We start from the raw sequence: 17,127 nt of genomic DNA, 5'->3' as shown, positions 1-17,127 counted from the left end.
TATTGGTGACTTGAACATTCTATTCTGTGCTTCCTTAGCTTGGGAAATCCTGGTTCAGTTCTCTGCTTAACCACATTCTGACTTCTCACACAACTTCTTGTGACACATAACTTAGAGCAACAGTGTCAAAACCAATGAAATGAATAGGCTTCAGTTTGCAAGAAGAGTCTGAAAGTTGAGAGCTCTAAACTTTCTAAATGCTTTTCAAATGTCACTCAGTTTTCTTTGGTTTTTTACTAGATTTTTTTTACTCTATCTGTCCTCCCTGTCTGTAAAATAAAGATAATGTTGCCTAAGTAGTTTAACTTTTGGAGAGGTGTTGAAGCACACTGAGCAGTGTGAGGTTCTCAGTTGTCATCATGAGGGCTAACAAATACCCTAAGTAAAAATACGTGTCTCTAAAATGATGAAATAAAATAAGGTAGAAAATGGGGTGGTAGGGGGAAGGTGAACTAGCAGTTATTTACAGGATACCAAAGTACATGGGAAAGGAAGAACGATGAAAGTTGCTGAAAGTGAGAGCTGATGAGTAGTGAGGCAAGTATACAGCTTAAATAGGAATGGACCGAGTCTTGGTACCCTGAGGCCTGATGAGTTGTCCCTTGAAGGTACCCAGGCTCTTCAAGGAAAAAAGCGTTTGTAGCACCCAGCTCACTGCTGTGAAGCACAGAGAAAGAAATGATGTGGATGTTTGTCTTATGTTCGATGATTTGTATTTGAAAGGAATTGATTTGAAACTGGAATCACAGGCAACTTCTATTGCCTTCTCATGGTTAAGAAAAAAAAAAAACACACCTTTAAAATATCAGCTTGAAAGGACATAAATAACTGTATTCTTGCTTTTAGTATACCTTCTTGGCTTACTAAGATTTCAGCTTAGAGAGAAAGCCTTCATTTTCTGGAAGGGGCAGAGGGAGTTTTTATTCATCAGACTTAAGGATTCTGCATACCCATAAAAGAACCTAGCATGTGGCCCTGCCAGCAACTCTTTGAGAGGAAACGGCATAAGAATGAGGACATTGAAAACTGAAGAGGAATTGATTTCTGCAGTGTTCTATGTAGCTCGACTCACTCACTGCTAGGATTTCTCACTGTCTGTTTTGTGTTTGCATACAGCCAAAGAGTGTGTGTATTCCCATTTCCAAAACCTTGTCAGTCTTGGAAGGATTCTTCTTAGGTAGAGATTGTTTTCATACAGCAGGAGTCTGAGTTTAATGCAGCTTTTTATTTGCTATGAGAATTTGCCAGAGCTGTAGCTAAGATTGGAAAAGCTCATCCTATAATCCCAATTTTGCATTTACCAACTTGGCTATTTAGTGGTCCTTCCTCTTAGATTTGTATTAATGTTAAGTTTGAGCAGAAGCTTAATATGCGGAAAGTTTTGTCTGTTAAAGGTTGCTCCTTTATTCAGGGATAGTGGGGATAATGTTTAAAATTCTCATTTGAAGTAGTACATCTGTGTAATTCTTAATCTTCTTTGAACAGCCGTGAAACCAGAATTACTGAGGAAGTAACTGCAGTTTGACTCGGAGAATGGTATGGATGGCCGAGTTGTGCCTGGCTTTGTTCCCAAGGCGGTTTGGTTCTAGTATGAACACAAGAGAAAGTTGTTTCCTTACCTAGCTTTGTCAGTGCTTGCAGAAGGACTGGCACAGCTAGCAAGCATATGTAACGACTTTCTGTTGTGCGGTGGCACGTCTTGTACCAGACCGTCAGGAGTAACACCCTGAAATGTTTTAAGAAACCTTAAAAGCCTGTAAGCTTGCTTTTCTCCATAAAGTTGTCCTTATACATTCAGGACATATGAGCACCTGGGAAAATCCTCTGTGCACCAGAAAATTCAGTTTCCCTTTACTCTTCATAGACTTTAAATGGACCTAAGCAGAACTCTGTGTGAAAGTGTTCGTTAAAATAATGGTTTGACTTTATTAATAATAATGACTGGTAGAAAGAATAGCACAGCAAGGGAAATTGATTTTTCATTTGATTATATTAGCATTTTATTAGCTTCACAGCTAATTCATGGAAAACCTACAATGCACAGGCTTCTAGAGTTCCGCTGAAGTGTTCAAGCTTAGCTTACATTCATTCTATAAATGTTTCAAGAAATACAGGCAGGATAAAAGGTGGCTTTCTCCTGAGTGCCAGGACACTCAAGTGTCTCTACCAACAATAGATTATACTGACTGGTCAAAAACAATGTTGGGGCTAATTCACTGTGTTCCCTAAACACATCCAACGCTTACCGTCAGAAATTCATTGTCAAAGAGACCAGTTTTCCAGTCGTATCTGGCTTGATGACCCTATAGCTATAGAACTCTCAGCCAGCTGCCTGAGTAATCGCACAGCTGACCTCCAGCCTTGGTTTTCAACATCATTTTCACTTCCTCTCCTTGCTAAGAAACATAGGAGCAAAGTTAAAAATCTTCGTAATCCTGTAAGTGCCTGCCCAATCAAGTTTCTAGAATCAAAGGCAATATCACTTGTGATTTTTACTAATGGTTTATATGTTAAGTACAGAACATGTGTACTGCCGTGAACTGGGTCAAAGGTAGGCTGGATGATTGTATTCTGAGCTCTGTGTCATCTTGGATGTTTTTCCGTTTTTCCGCTTCTCCCTCAAAACTGTTTTTGTTTGAGGGTGGCAGGATTTCTCTGTGATTGCATAGAATACCTAGAATGCTGGGATCTTTACTCCAGTGGGAGTCTTCCCAAACTTGATGATGTACAATATAGCACGTGTTTTTATGAGCTGAACTACACCTTTATTTTCCTGTATAATACTCTTGCAGACCATCTTACTGGAAACCTGCACTGATATGTAAAAACTGTGAAGAAAAGAGTAATAAATTTAGGTTAAGCAACTCTACAGCATAGTAATAAGTACATCCTTAGCAATGGTCATTTATTAATGTGTCATGTACATTATAATATAAATGCATAACTCTAATGTGTGTATCCCTCCATAGATACCCATGTGATCTGTTACAAGGAAGTGCTCTGTTACTTTTAAACAGCAATGTAGATCGATAACACTTAAATCAAGAACTAGGCTAGGCCCCCCGTTGTGTAAATTTGGAAGGAAAGAGGAGCAAAAAACCACACATAGTATCTAGAGGCGTCGGCTGTCTCCGCAGGTAATTCTTTTACTGGTGTTTACTGGCCAAGAGGAACTCGAGGTAGTTCATGAGTGCCCTGACCTCAGGCAACCCTGCCCATCATAGCTTGAAACTTGAGCAGGAAGGCTACTATATGTGCTTCTTTGCGGTCGCTGTTCTAACCTCCAAATAGCAGATGTCTCGTTTCAAATCCAAGCACTTAATACCCCCGCAAACTGGAAAAGTTAGTTCCTTACAGCAAGGAAAAATAAGCTGTCACCAATGGAAAAAAACCCACAGGAGTTAAGTTCTTGGCCATCTGGAATAGTTGTGATGCATAGTTTCGCTGGTGCTGTTGAGGCGACTAACCTTGCTTTTATCTCCCGTATAAACATTCCAGAGAAAGGTTGAGATCTAGCGCTTGGTCAAACTGGAAAAGAACTTGCTTTGTCAGTATTCTGGTTAATTTTGTGCATCTAGAAACTACTGTAATCGCTGGCATAAGATGTCTTTAGTAAACAGTGTGCTGAGAGTTGTGAAGTGAAACGTTCAGAGTGTCGCTAAGTGGTTTCTTGAGGTTGGTTGTCTGTGTTCGCACTTTTGCCCTTAAAGAAGGGCCGTTGAACACTAGGTGTAATCTCTTGCTCAGATTAGACAAGAATGCCTGTACGGAGATGTAATTCAGTCCTTGCCAAGCAGAGTCGGTGTTACAACTACTTGTAACTTCACCAGGCCCTAGGAACTGAATGCGAATGGCTACGTGTGAAGAACTGGTGAACCCCTACAGGTAATCTCATGGTCTTCAGTGAGCTGATGTATACTTCTGACAGCAGTTGACAATTTTTGGTCTGTTTTCATGCACAGCATTGCTACAAGTGCAAGTAAGGGTTAAAGGAACAGTTGCCTAAAAAGGGATGTACTGTCAGAACCAACCATCTTTCTGCCCGTTTCTCGTTTTCCTTTATAGTTCAAATGTACGTATGTATTTTCTTGTGTCTCTCCAAGTCTGTAATAAAATAGTCCTGCTGCTATGCTTTATATAACTCTTTTCCTGACTGTTTTGCTGTATGCCAACAAACCAAGAAGACTCTCCAGAGCATGATCTTACATATTCTAGTCATGCCATCCTGCCTCAGAAGCATTTGTGCGTGGGAGAGATACAAATTTTCACTTCTGTCTCATTTTCTTTTTCTGGTGGGTATTGAGATCCTAGTTCCATTATACGATTCTACAGAAGGTAATACTGAGAGGAAGTATCAAAGGAGCATCAAGGTGCTATTAAGTGCACCGTAGAGTCACTAATCTGAAGATGAAGATACCACGGACACCAGGGGTGACTGTGACTTGCTGCAGATCACACAGCTGATCAATGATCAGACAAAAGTTAATTTTCTGAGAGGAAAAGAAGCGAAAAAAACACCTGGTTTAAAGCAAATAGTGTATTACCTCTGACTGACTTCTATTAAAGCTAATGCCTTCTTGCAGATTTGCGTTTCTGGCATGTTGGAGTGTATCCCGTCTTGTGAAAGGATTTCTTTGCTAGTCTTTGCATTTGTAGGTATGTAACATCCCTGGTGTAAGAATAGCAAGTTTTCAACTTTTCAGTAGCTGATTTCCTTTTTTTTTAAAAAAACCAAACAGTAGTATCCATCCCTTAAGACTAGCTTTTCTTCTTTGTTCTTGAATCAAGCTGCTATGGAGGGTCATTTATAGCAAAGGAAGAGTTAAAGAAGCTGGGGGAGGCCCAGCGCTATGGACTTTGCAGCACTCCAGCCAGCCAGCAGATGTTTCATCGGGCACTCAGGAGCAGCCCAGCCTGAACAGGAAGAAGAGTCGGGGTAAGAACGGATGTTAAGGGTTTGGGGACGATGAAATTAGTGCTAGTTTCATATAATGAAGGTATTGCAATATGCTAGAACCTGTCAGTTCTGAATTGCATAATACATGTCTGAGAACAGTAGTGTGTTATCTGTACAGGAAGAAGAGGCAGGGGATGTCCCACGTTCACGTTTACTTCTCTTTCCTGTCTTGCATGTTACCCAAACTGATACTGCAAGAACTATGTTGCCTTAGAGATGTAATGATCTTGCTCATGTGGCTTCAAATTCGGCAGTAGATTATGAATATCTATATATTACGGATTTAAGCATCTTCCCCTATTTTATATGCATGCTTAAATCAGAAATGCATTCTTCTCAATGTGATAATAAGTAAAGGGCACTGTGTTACGATATTCCTGCCTAAAACTGTAAAACAGTTCTGCAAATCTTAGTCTGTGAAGCAGGGAGAAAGAGGTGTTGTGCACTCTCTTGCCTTTAAAACCTGGAAAATAAAAAATAAATTTGTATTCAAATAAAAAAAAAATCCAAAGTATGAAACAACTAAATAGAACACAAAAGGCTAATATTCAGCAATGCTTGGCAAAACACTAGCCTAAGAAAACTGAAATGTTATCCAGCTAAAACTATGGGGGGATTTTTAGGCAAGCACAACAAAATTTTTCTACCTGAATTGGACTAAGCTGCCTGCATGTGAATTCTGTATCCTAAAAGTTACATGCAAATATGTAGCAATAATAATTTCCTGATTTTCAGGAGAAATTATCTTTGGAATTCAGTGCTGCAAGGTCTTGAAAATAAATCTGTGCAGTTTGAAATGCCGTTATTTCTTAAGTATCATCTTCTCTTTGTCTGGGAGCTATTGAGACTATGATGTAAACACAAGCAGAGTTTTAATGGCTCTGCTCAGCCTGAAGAAACCTGTCACTGAGTGCAGATCGTGGCCAGCAGGTCAAGGGAGGGGATTCTGCCCCTCTGCTCCGCTCTGGTGAGACCTCGCCTGGAGTCCTGCGTCCAGCTCTGGAACCCTCAGCACAGGAAAAACACAGACCTGTGGGAGTGGGTCCAGAGGAGGCCACAAAGATGATCCGAGGGCTGGAGCACCTCTTCTTCGAGGACAGGCTGAGAGAGCTGGGGCTGTTCAGCCTGGAGACGAGAAGGCTGCAGGGAGACTTTATTGTGGCCTTTCAGTACTTAAAGGGGGCCTATAGGAAAGATGGAGACAAACTTTTTAGCAGGACTTGTTGCGATAGGACAAGGTATAATGGCTTTAAACTGACAGAAGGTAGGTTTAGACGGGATATAAGGAAGAAATTTTTTACGATGAGGGTGGTGAGGCACTGGCACAGGTTGCCCAGAGAAGCTGTGGCTGCCCCCTCCCTGGCAGAGTTCAAGGCCAGGTGGGACGGGGCTTTGAGCAGCCTGGTCTGGTGGAAGGTGTCCCTGCCCATGGCAGGGGGGTGGGAACCAGATGATCTTTAAGGTCCCTTCCAACCCAAACCATTCTATTTTTCTGAGTTGAGATTTAGGGTTTTTAACTCTTACTTGTATACAAGTGAAATGTTCTTCAAAGTGCAGTTTTTGCTAGCCGTTCTTTGGCAGCAAGCATACTTCACCATTTTGATATTTTTGAACATTTTAAAGACAATTTCATAATACATTTATGTATTACTGCATTATGTTGAATGTTTATTCATGTGGTTGCAAACAGACCAGCAGAAAAGTATTTTAGATCTGCTTTTGGTATACCTTTACATCTTAGATGTAAGTTGATTTTAAAATGTGTTTTCCTTGGTTATATGATTTTAAAGGTTATGTGGAGAAAAAAATAATTTAAGAAGCACTTTCACTGCAAGTTGATGTGACAGTGCTGGCTGAAGCGTTTTGTGGGAGAATCCTATGACAAAATGTGCTTATGATCAGTACTGAGTGAGATGAAAAGTACCACAACTTAAGTTGGAGCATGTCATTATTCAGTTTGTTTATTTAATATATTTGATCGGGTTGTCATGATATGTGAAGCATCTGAATGTTATTTGTGGTACAGATAAAAACATGAACTTTGCAAACTTTCATTTTCTAATTAAGACTTTGTAAATAAAAATCAGTTATGCCTGCTTGTCTCTTTAGCAGAAAGGTCCTTCACTGAGCCATGAACATTTCCTTCAGAGTTTAGTTGGCAGAGCACTGTACAAAGAGAATCCTGAACCACATGTTCTGCAGCCCCTAGTCTAAAAAAGATCATACTGACCGTCTCAGTGCACATCACCATTTCCACTGTGAGTTGTGGTGAAAGGATATAAAGCACCTCACAGTAATCTACAGGTTGAGAAACAGTTCCTCTTCTGACATACGTCTGCCTTTGTTTCCTAATGAAGTGAGTCAGACCTGAGACTTTTCCATTTTGGGGTCAGATCCGTGAAGATTACCTTCAGATGATGAGCACGTGAGAAATACATTCTTTGTTTGCAATATAACCACATTCAGCCTTTGGCACAGTATAGAATATCTTGGTTCCTTTCTCCTAGTTCCTTTCCTTTTGGTGTAAAAAATCTGGAAAGCAATACAGGTCACCTTCCTCTAACTCAGAAGAGCCCTGGGGTCTCATCATTCTTAGCTGAAATTTTCAGTGATAGTTAAACCATAGATTCAGCCACATGATGAATTAGAGAAGTGCAATTTGATGATAAAAGTCAGCTAGTTCAAATTTAAAGTACGTCAGGCAGTGGACACATCTCTAGAGTTTGTAGCATTTCACATATAAGCATAGAACTGCCCTTAAAAAAAATAATCATACCTTACTCTAATTTTTCTAGTTAAAATAGAAGGAATTGCTTTTGTGTTATTTCAGCTGATTTAATAACCCCACTTCTTTAAAATGTTCTTACCCTGTGTCAGTCTCTCTTCTATTACATATAAATTAGCATACAAGGTCGATCAAATACTGTAAACAAAGTGGGTTTTAAACTTCATTTCCTAAGCTCTAGTGCAGATCAGTGTGGGCTAAAATATAATTTTAGGGAGGTCTTTTCCTCTGAAACCAACTTGCTCAACTGTGATTAGGTACTCCTGTGGTCTTACAACCTCATCACTGTAGGCTTTGAACACTGCATGAACCTTACTAGTTTTAATATAATTTTCTGCCATATAGACATGTGTCAATCAGTTTTATTTTTTATTGTTTCCTTTTATAACATTTACGCTTGTCTGGGAAATAGAAACTCCTTAGGGCAAGTGAAGAAAGTGAGAAACTCTGAGGCTTCAACAAGTTTAAAAGAGGAAGAACAACCCTGGTTACTGTTGAAAATGTTTGCTTTGCTAAGCAAACTTCCCGACTGAGGCAAGGCAAGGAAATACCTCGCTACCTTGTGGATCTAGTTGCTTGATTTATATTCAGGAGAAGCACTTTTACGAACAGAGTATGCAGAATGAGGAAACAAAAAAGGACTTTTTATTATAAAGCTAACTTCTAGAGCTTTCAAACCATTTTGTCTGTTCCTGCGCAACATACATTAAATGACTATTCCTATTTCAAAAAGTGGATGACATAAAGGATAAATACGAATAGGCAAGAAAAAGCAAGTTAAGGTGGACAACACAGATTGATGCTAATTGCAAGGCATGAACAAATGTTAGCCAAGTTTGTGTTTTCCTCAGCCAGTAACAGAATGGATTTGTCAATGCATTGCAGAGCAAGTAACTTCACAAAAGCAGAGGAAGTCTGAAAGTGCTTCTGGAAGGGCTTGAAAAACATTTGAAGCAATCCTTATCAGAAGAGTGAAGTGAGAAGTGGGGCAAAAGTAAAGCATAAAGACTGAATGATCAGATTTTTGGGTATGAGTTAATGGCATTCAGTAATTTTGGGAGCTTGGATTCTATTTTGGTGTTTTTCTTTGAAGAAGTAGAGTGCTGGCTAAATTGTTTTTTCTTGATATAAGGGGTAAATGGCGAAAAAAGATAAACCTGGAACTTAGTTGGAGAAAAACTGACAGTTTTTACAGAAACAAGATCTGAGGCAATTAAAGGATGATTAGAGTTAAATGATTTTATGATACTATAAAACTTCCGACAGTTTTACTGTTTACACTTACACTTAATTTTCCCAGGTTAGTTCAAAGTCAGGGGAAAGGATACGTATAGCTGCAGTGAATCTGCTCTCCTAAGTTAGGGAAAGCGCATACTGTTTGTTAGGCATCAGTCTGGTCAGATTATGAACCAAAATGTGCTTGAATACCTCTGAGCATGCAGTGGGAGCTAGGATTGTGTACTTCTTACTTAAAGAGGCAGGGGAATTGTGTTTCATCTGCCAAGAATTAAATTACCACTGGAAGATTCTGAAACAATCAGTGAAAAAAATATCATCGGTTCTGTGAAAGAAATAAGCTGGTGTATACGGTTCGTTTTTCAGAAGCTGTTTGTTCCAAAACAAGGATGGCGACAGTATTTTACAAATTGCCTTTGACAGTATTATATCTTATGAATTGTCTCGACATTGTTCTTCTTCTCCTTATGGGCTTATACTGCCCTCTCCTATTTCTGCAACGCCCTGCTGTGAACGCAATAGTACAACAGCAAAGGAAGAGGAGAGAAGAGCAAAGAACAACAGGAATCAACCAGACACCCAAAGCTGCAGCTTCCCAAGCAGGTGCCTCATTATCTGAAGTATAGTTCCTACCACTGTAGCCTTTGGTTTCATTTAAGTGTTGCTTACTGCTGTTCAGACGAGGAGGAGTGGGCATGTGGGATAATACCTCGGCAGACTTGGATGTCATAGTTGAGTGTCCAGTCTTCTTGTCTGAGCTGGTGATTGACTTAGTGCTTACTGAAGTTGTGCTTGCCCTCTCAGCAAAATGATCGTCCAGTGGAAAAGTTTCTGCCCTGGAATAAGTAGGGATTTCAGTTTTTTGGAGCGTCAGGCTGGTGCCGGAGGTGTAAGCGTTTGCTGTGAAGCCGTGGCTAGTGGTAGAAGATGGAGCTTGGAGCAGAAGGGAACTTGATGTGGAATTATGACGCTGGCATCTTTCCCACTCGGTGGTCTTTGTGCTGTTTTGCCTTTCGTATTTACTTGGTGAGGAGTGAGTATTTGGCTCTTTGGATGTCAGTTTTTCAAAAATAAGAAGATCTGGATCAATCCCTGTTAAATCATAAAAATGTTAGTTTATGTGCTCAAAGCTCATCTGCACCCCCACAAAAGAGCGCAGGGAGACAACAGCAGGTCAGAGACCCCCCATAATACCCATCAACACCTTTTGGACCAGGGCGTCACTGCCCAGGGTTACAAGACGCATTATGGGATGCCAGGGAAGTGCATTTTGGTATTGCATGGGACTTACTGTGAGGTGCTTGGGGAAGGGACCAAAGGTGAGGAAAGGGAAGGTTCTAGGCTGTTGGGGGTGTAGGGGAGTCCCAGCAAGCTCTGTGTGTGTGTGACAGTCTGCACCAGCAACTGGAGAGAGGCTGCGCCTGCCGGGGTGACAGCAACTGGGGAGACTGGGGCCCAGGGGCAGCTCTGGGCAGAGTGAGCATCTGAGCCCAGCTGCTGGGGGCATTACAGAATCACAGCATGTTCGGGGTTGGAAGGGACCTCTGTGGGTCACCCAGTCCAACCCCCCTGCCGAAGCAGGGTCACCTACAGCAGGCTGCACAGCACCTTGTCCAGGTGGGTCTGGAATATCTCCAGAGAAGGAGACTCCACAAAGTGGAGCAGAATGGGCAGCCTGGGCCAGGGCTCCGTCACCCTCAGAGGGAAGAAGTTCTTCCTCATGTTCAGACGGAGCTTCCTCTGCTTCAGTTTGTGCCCATTGCCCCTTGTCCTGTCGCTGGGCACCACTGAAAAGAGTTTGGCCCCATCCTCCTGACACCCACCCTGCAGATATTTGTAAGCATTTATAAGGTCCCCTCGCAGCCTTCTCTTCTTCAGGCTGAACAAGCCCAGCTCCCTCAGCCTTTCCTCATAGGAAAGATGCTCCAGTCCCCTCATCATCCTCGTAGCCCTCCGCTGGACTCTCTCCAGGAGCTCCTCGTCTTTCTTGAAGTGGGGAGCCCAGAACTGGACACAGCACTGCAGATGGGGCCTCACTAGGGCAGTGTAGAGGGGAAGGAGAACCTCCCTCGACCTGCTGGCCACACTCCTCCTAATGCATCCCAGGATCCCGTGTGCTTTCTTGGCAGCCAGGGCACACTGCTGGCTCATGGTCAACCTGTCGTCCACCAGGACACCCAGGTCCCTCTCCGCAGAGCTGCTCTCCAGCAGGTCCACCCCAAGTCTGTACTGGTGCCTGGGGTTGTTCCTCTCCAGGTGCAGGACCCTGCCCTTGCCCTTGTTGAACCTCATCAGGTTCCTCTCTGCCCAACTCTCCAGCCTGTGCAGGTCACGTTGAATGGCATTCACATTGTACGTATGCGTGTATACCTATATTCACCAGCAGATCTTCATTCTGTGCAGCCAGAGAAGGCAGGGTGAGGCTCTTGGTGCTGCCTGTGTCTGCTTTATGCGTCTGTCTGCGTTCCCTCTGTGGCTGGCTGTGTGTCCGCGCACGCTTGCAGGATGCGTGTGTGCTCTTTGTGCGTGTGCCTAATGGGAATACGTTCTCAGCCTGGCTGCTGGTTGGATCAGGGGACTTGGAGCGGTGGGCAGCCTTGCCGCTCAGTCCCGCAGACCTGGGATGGTATTTTCCCCAAGCATAGCATTGATTTGGTACTCAGAGCATGAATCTTGAAAGCAGGGTGCAGCTTCACGGTCCTTTCTCAAATACTGAATGGAAGAAAGGGGGGAAGTATTCTCAGGAGCAGGTACATTAATGAAAAAGGAAAAAAGTCTTAGGCTTTTTTAACGTTGCATGTTAATTCAGATTAGCACAGCAACTGAACTAGTATAATTTTGACATTTCCTATAGTTGCTATGTTGTCAGCCTTTATAAATGAAATGTTTAGTTACCTGTTGTGATGTTGTACAAAGTGACATTGATTCTAGCCTTTAGTATGCAGCTTTCCAATGCTGGGCAAGACATGTGCAGGCAATTCATATTCTCGTGAATGGCTCCATGGTAGAACACTGCTAGATTGCAGGAAACTGTAATACAAAAAGAACGAAGCTGAGCCTTTCAGCATAATGACCATTGCATTTTACATGTTATTGCATTATTTAACATCAGAAGATCATTAATACTGGGCAGCTTCATGGTACTTTAAATCTGTGGTTCTCTCATTATCGTGCAAACTGTTTAAGCGCCTAGTCAGTAGAGCAGAACTGCTTATAACTATATTCTTATTTTAGGAAGAAGGAATGGAATAGCCATCTGAATTATAAATGTGCCTCTGATAAAATAAAATCATATGCTTTAGCTTGTAGTCCTCCTACCAGTTGCTTTCCTTCAGAATCACAGAATGTTCGGGGTTGGAAGGGACCTCTGTGGGTCACCCAGCCCAACCCCCTGCCGAAGCAGGGTCGCCTACAGCAGGCTGCACAGGACCTTGTCCAGGCGGGTCTGGAGTATCTCCAGAGAAGGAGACTCCACAGCCTCCCTGGGCAACCTGTGCCAGGGCTCCGTCACCCTCAGAGGGAAGAAGTTCTTCCTCATGTTCAGCTGGAGCTTCCTCTGCTTCAGTTTGTGCCCGTTGCCCCTTGTCCTGTCGCTGGGCACCACTGAAAAGAGTCTGGCCCCATCCTCCTGACACCCGCCCTTGAGATATCTCAGCTGCTGCGAGTGGACAATTTCTAATAATTGAAGTTATCAAGAAGACAACTTTGAGAAATTTGCTGTTGTGTAATATACCTGCCTACCTGAAACTGGACTGCAACCATTCATTTCACCCAGACTATTAAAAAAACATCCTCAACTACAGTAAGTGACGTCCTGTCCCACTGCCGGTTCCCACTCGTTTTCCCTGTTTGCCTTTGGACTCTTGTATTTCTGGGAACAGAGTAGTTTAGACAATTCTTTATTTCTGTTTGGAGGTTCAGTTCTGTCTTCTCACATCAGAAATCAGGGTGAAAGTAATAACGAAAAAATGCCTGAACAACTTGTCACTGAATCCCAATTTTCAAAAGTGCGTAGATGCCTGGATCCTAGGGGTTTAAGGTTCAGATTGAAAATATGTGCTGCGTTGCTTATGGTTGGAGTCACACTGTGTAAAAGGCAGGAAAGATTCTTCTTTCAAGTCTTACAGGAGATCAAAATCTCAAGTCAAAATCTCAAGTCAAAAGTTAATTTTGTTTTATATCAGTGTTCTTGGAGCAGGATCAATGTTAGGTTTTGTTTCAGTCGCATGGAGTTTTGGAGTTTTATTTTATTTTACCTGCTTTGAATGTAACCTCCGTACCTGAGCTAATACCTGCAATTAAAAAAAGCATTGGCAGGGCAGGGGACACATTCAATAGCAGAAAATGCTATAAATCATTAAAAAAGCTGAGGAGAATTTTTCTGATACTGATTCTGACTCTCAAGCTTTGCACTTCAGAAAATTGTGGCATACCTTCTGACTCTAAATTGGACAATTTGTGTATGAAATGAGCTTTTAAGATCTGTGTTTGTTAGTGTAACTGTCTAGAACAAATGAATTAATAGGGCTGAAGAGTTGCTTCAGACAAGCAATTCTGAAATAATTATGTGCTTTTTTTCTTTTAAATGTTGGAAAAGCATTTTTAGTTACAGTACATGCATGTAATATCCTTACAAAAAAGCTTTATTTTACATAAATTTTTAGAAAACTACCTAGCTTTATAAATATATTCTGTCTACTTCGATTTTTATTCCAGACATTTTCCTCATATTTTCAAGTAATGAAAATAATTTGTAATACTTCTGCAATGAAAACAGAAAAAAAAATCATACTTTTCCTATTTAATGTGTAGTTAAAATAAAATCCCTGTCTACAAATGAGAAAAGGAAGAAAATGGACTGAACTTGTGCTTCCTGTCTTTTCTGTTTTACTTGTATTTTTTCAGTCAGTAACCTCAGTACTACATCATAGATTAACACAGTGAACATAAACCTTGACAATATTTTTTTTCCATCATAATGAACTTATCTGCCCTAAGACAGAAGCATTATTTCAAAAAATGTATACGACTAATTAAATACAATTTTGCAATGAAAATGCGCTCTGTCTGAACAATACAACTTCCGCAGCTCTGTGGAAGGAACAGTCATGACAGAAGTGCTGTTACAGCATTGTCTTGTGTTTTTAGCTACTAACATATAAAGGTCAAGGTTATCTGCCTAGCTGAAACGAAAACAGTAATATTTACAAGTAGAACTGAAATACTAATCTGTCATGATAGCAAGGTAAAACTAAATCAGAGATGATAACTACCTATTTTTCTTTCACCGATATAGTTTTCATCTCCTATATCTACCTCTAGTTAGGCTTTATCAGTTTCCAGTTATTTGTCGTAGGAACTTGAGTGGATATTTATGAAAGTAAGACTGGTACAAAGACGCTTAAGATTTTCAAAGCAATAGAAGAATATGTGAATTGTGGGAGACAGAATTATAATCTTACAGGCATTATACAAAGCTCTGGCTTTATTATACACCAGTTGATTTACATTTTTCTTTAAAAGATTAGAAACATTTTGTGGTCTTAGAGAAGTGTATTTAGCCAATATGTAACTATTTTGATATAATTCCTGAGGACTACAGGCATTTCTATAGGTGATATATAAGAAACATTGGCTTCTACAGGTAAAGGAGTTTAAAATCCAGTGACTGTTTTTAAGAAAATAATTCTGAATGTAGAAATAGTTCTAGGCATCAGTGGACATTCTGCATAATTTTCAGCCCAAGTTGGCAGTTTAAAAGACAAAGCCTTTCAAATATTTTGGTGAAATATCTATGTAGTGCTTGCTTCTCTGTGTTACCTTCTGTTCAAGGATTCTGAAACACTCTGCAAACACTAACAATGCGGTATTATTGAAGTCATTGTTTGAAAACTCACAATTTTTGATGTTTGTTCACATTGATGATTTTTCTTCCAACAGAAAAGCGTTCTTCACTTGCATCACACGTAGCAGTATGTACCCTTGCCTTCAGACCCGGGTAGACAATGTTCTGGATTTTGTTAAAGAATGGGTGTTTTGTGCTAATAGTATACTTCATGTTTGTTTTTCAGTGTGGTACATGAATGCTATGCAAGTTTCTGATATAGAGACTATCTTATTTAAGAATATAGGACACCTGAAAATACATGTATTTGTTTGAAGGGAGGAGTGAACTCTTCAAAACCTTTGCAGTCTTCCAAGTTTGTGCAGGGTTCTGTTGTCCTTAGAAACTCTGGGGTTTAGCACAACACAATTATAAACGTTTTTCATTTTAATGATTACTTTGCAAGCTTTATGAAAATACCATGAAATAGTAGAAAGAAATATCTCATCTGAAGATCTTGGCTTCTGTGGATATGTTCTTTTTGGGATCCATGATGGATTTTATTGCATAACATCAGGTAAGAAAAATAAGTCACAAAACTATTTTTTATAAGGAAGAATAGTTCTTTGGTCAAGCAAAATACCTTAAAAGCATGCTGTAAGATACTTTGCGTTGGTTTGAGGAGATATAAACAACATTTTATTGCTTGTTTTTAAATTATTTCAAAATTTCTTTTTATCTTGTAAGATTAGCTTTCGGTAGCTGTGCTATTACTGAGAATCCAACAAAGCAATTCCTCTTACCAAACTTCTTACCAACATTTCCTGAAATCTTAATTAGGACATTTATTGACAAGAGCATTTGTGGTAGTGACTACATCAGTCCCTCTGAGATCATAAGGAAACTGCAAACCGATTTAAAGCGTATCTTCGAAATGCCATCTAATGTCTCTGTTTCAGTTAAGATTGTAACAAATTTGTGCTTGACTATGTAACATTATAAAAACAAGATTCCAAGTTACCGTTACTTATCTCTGTCAGGTATCTAGTCCTGTGTTCTGGGAGAAAAAGTTTGTTGTCCGAACAAGGAAAGCATTGCTGAAATGTATGTAATTGTTATTTCGTCACAATATTTAAGACGAAAGTTGACTCTTCCCAGGAATGCTGCTGGCAATTACATTAGTTATGTCAGGGTCAGGTTTTCAAGGTCATAGTTTTGCTCGTAATTCAAAATTTTGTCACAATTTATACTGACTGTTTCTAGTAACTGATACCTCACTTTCATCCTCCGTATCAAAAAAACCTTTCAAGTCTTGTGAGTTTTGCAGTCGGATTTAGGCACCACAGACACAGACTTCATGTACAATCCTAAAAATTTACTCCTGTAGTGTACCAATGCAGTGTGCTACAGAGAAAGTATTGTCTTGGGCTTAAAACAAGTAACGATTTTTCTTATTTTTATTCTGACTCTGAGTTTACAAGGCTAGGGAAAAGGGGTTGCCAAGCTGAATAACTGCTATTATTTATTGCTATAACTTTATTGTTCATATTAACTTTATATCTGGGTTGCACCAGAAGCATGATGTAAACACATAACAAGAGAGTGCTCTCTCCAAGAAAATGCATATTCTTGTGTTTAGAGAGGACAAATTATATGTTCACTCCCCTTTCCCCCTCATCATGTCTCCCATTCTAGTACTGTACTTCATGAAGAAGAGTCCCGTTGAAATCAGTGTCACTGATTTTTCTCTGCAGGAGTAAATGGTGATGGATACTGAAGAGTTATTGTTTTAAGGTTAGCATTGCCCACAAGCTTTGTAACAGAGATCTAAAATTTCAAAGCAGACCCTAAAATTTTCACGTGTTTCTAGTGTGGCCTTCTAAAAACTTCAGATTATAAAGTTCCTTTCTATGGGACTGAGTATGTGGGAACAGTTACAATGTGCCTCTGCTTTCCTGCCTCAAAAAATACATATATCCCAATTTCTTGCATTATTTCTTCTTCAAATAAAGGAATGTTTATATAAAAATTACCCAAAATGTTTTTTGACGATGCACATTTTAATGTATGCCACAATCTCGATGATAAACACTCACCGTTCCTCAGAAGGCAGCAGGTTCTGCTGCACTGTTGAGGTGAGACTTCTGCATAAATCTTCAGCACCTGGGCTCCCCTCTTCTGTGATTCCTGCAGGTCAATCAGAAGACCTGGGAAGCGTCGGATCCAGCAGTTTTTGTAAAAGGTAGTGGGTGAGCAGAGAGAGCCTGACTCCACAGGCAAACCCAGGACCAACAGCACTTCTGCTACTGCCACCAGCGGAAGCAT

At 40.6% G+C, this 17,127-nt stretch overlaps 1 protein-coding gene across 1 annotated transcript; it reads right to left on the bottom strand.

Annotated features, from left to right (window-relative positions):
- Positions 1 to 9,381: 9,381 nt before the first annotated feature.
- Positions 9,382 to 17,127, bottom strand: MANSC4 (MANSC domain containing 4). The gene is made up of 3 exons (XM_009940680.2): positions 16,899 to 17,127; positions 11,874 to 12,008; positions 9,382 to 10,070 (listed from the first exon to the last, which is right to left on the bottom strand). The coding sequence occupies exons 1-3, from the start codon at positions 17,125 to 17,127 to the stop codon at positions 9,382 to 9,384; spliced, it is 1,053 nt and encodes a 350-aa protein (XP_009938982.2).

This window comes from Opisthocomus hoazin, chromosome 1, assembly GCF_030867145.1.
Source record: "Opisthocomus hoazin isolate bOpiHoa1 chromosome 1, bOpiHoa1.hap1, whole genome shotgun sequence".
Lineage (NCBI taxonomy): Eukaryota > Metazoa > Chordata > Aves > Opisthocomiformes > Opisthocomidae > Opisthocomus > Opisthocomus hoazin.
The sequence above is the reverse complement of the archived record's forward strand: the minus strand, read 5'-3'. Positions and strand labels throughout refer to the sequence as shown.